The sequence below is a fragment of the Aulonocara stuartgranti genome (genome assembly GCF_965226115.1).
Source record: "Aulonocara stuartgranti genome assembly, chromosome: 15".
Lineage (NCBI taxonomy): Eukaryota > Metazoa > Chordata > Actinopteri > Cichliformes > Cichlidae > Aulonocara > Aulonocara stuartgranti.
Genome location: NC_138951.1, coordinates 555,185 through 556,815, shown reverse-complemented (window position 1 = coordinate 556,815; position 1,631 = coordinate 555,185). Strand labels below are relative to the sequence as shown.

General features: G+C 47.6%; 1 protein-coding gene across 6 annotated transcripts in view; it reads left to right on the top strand.

The window, feature by feature from the left end:
- LOC309688546 (kinesin-like protein KIF13B) overlaps nucleotides 1-1,631 on the top strand; it is a 40,781-nt gene that overhangs the window by 5,892 nt on the left and 33,258 nt on the right. For 2 of the 6 annotated variants that reach the window (XM_082504333.1, XM_082504329.1), the window contains exons 1-3: nucleotides 255-402; nucleotides 517-612; nucleotides 859-941. In XM_082504333.1, coding sequence (XP_082360459.1) covers nucleotides 872-941 — 70 coding nt within the window. In that variant the 5' untranslated portion in view covers nucleotides 255-402; nucleotides 517-612; nucleotides 859-871. Of the gene's footprint in view, nucleotides 1-254; nucleotides 403-516; nucleotides 613-858; nucleotides 942-1,631 lie in introns of those variants that run through there. The other 4 variants (XM_082504334.1, XM_082504332.1, XM_082504330.1 and 1 more) reach the window with 3 other exon arrangements.

Genomic DNA, 1,631 nt, shown 5'->3' with positions numbered 1-1,631 from the left:
GGATAGCGGCTGTCGCAAAATAACGTAAACACACTTTCGCAGTGTTTAACCTGTCATTTATTGACGCGTAAATCTGTTCATGAGTAAAACAACGCCAGGTTTGGCTTATTTAACAGCGAGTAGGGCTGTTTCGCTAAAACATCCCAACATGTGCCGAATAAGCGCAGCTGGAAGGAGACGCGCAGACTCTACGACAGGTGCGACCACAGAGCGGCGCTCCATTCCGTCTCATAGCGACGGTCCGCGTGTGCGCGGAGCAGCTGACGGACTTGGAAGCTCTCTGACTTAAGTCTCGCAGCAAATCCCTTTAGCCGCGAGCTGACATGGCTTGACTGATTCCTGCGGAAAGTCTTCAGGAAATGCAACAGGTGGAGGAGCTGTGGTTGTGAACCCTGGACCATCGTAAGTGTTTCTTAGACCTTAACGGGGCTTTCCACGGTGCTGTGTACTAGTGCCGGTTACTTTTGTCGGCGGTAAATGTGGAAGTATTTAATCCTGTGTGCTGCTGTCATGCAGCCCTCATTAGCGTGTCCGGCTAGCTGCTGTGTGTCACTACTTGAAGGTGCCTGAGAGGAGAGGAGGGAGTCGGACGGGCAAACCACTGCACACACGGTTAGTTTGCTACTCTGAACTATGGAGGGTTTATTTCTTTTCTTTGCCTTGTTATCTTCTCACGGCAGACTTCACCAGTCACTGACTGGAGTTAAAGTGATTTCGAAAATGAACGCAGTTTAATCGCTGTGTTCAGGTGTCACTCGGATAAATAAGTGTTATCTCACAATGTGTGATATTACGTACACGCCAAGTCATTTCACGGGTGTTTTGGGGTTTGTTTGTTTTTTAATTCATGTGACGCAGGTCAGGTGCCACCATGGATGACAACAGTGTCAGTGACTCCAATGTAAAGGTGGCTGTTCGTGTGCGGCCAATGAACAGGAGAGGTGAGTACAAACGGCTGCACTCGCTGGTTTCAGTGAAGCCTTTTAAAGGCAACCGTCCACCTTCAAAGGGAAGTATCGGCCCTGCACTTCACCCATATCTGAGTCCGTGTTTGCTCTCGTTCAACTTTTGGTAAACAGTAAGGCTCGGTGCAGGGTTCGGTTTCTCCTCTGAAGTATACACGCACTTCTTATGTCTTTAAATTTAAGCTTCAAATATGGCAGAGACGTGTTTTGTGCACTGTCACTGGCCTGTTACTTCTGACAACAGCTGAGCTGGACTGGAGTGTCAGCTAACTGCAGCAGCAACCTTTGAACTTTTAAGTGTAGCTATCACTTTCTGATTAAGACCCTCAAATGAAAGCTGATAAAGTATTTTAAAAGATAAAATACAACCTTGTGACTCATATGCCCTAACACCTACTCTGACAGGAAGTTGCTGCTCTGTCTCCGCCTTAAAATCCTTCCAGTGCAGGTAGGAATGAGGAAGAGAAGGTGTGAGCCTGGTTTTCCTTAGTGTCTGCACAGGGAGTTGTAAACTGGTCGTAGTGTTTGTGCAGGCCTGGATGAATCAGCCTCAATAAAACCTCTTTCCTGCCTCCCTTTGTTGGCCTGTTTGAAGCTTAAGGACACACAGGCATGCATGCATGCCACCTGTTACTCTGCAGAGTGACTCAGTCACTTTTAGGGAAA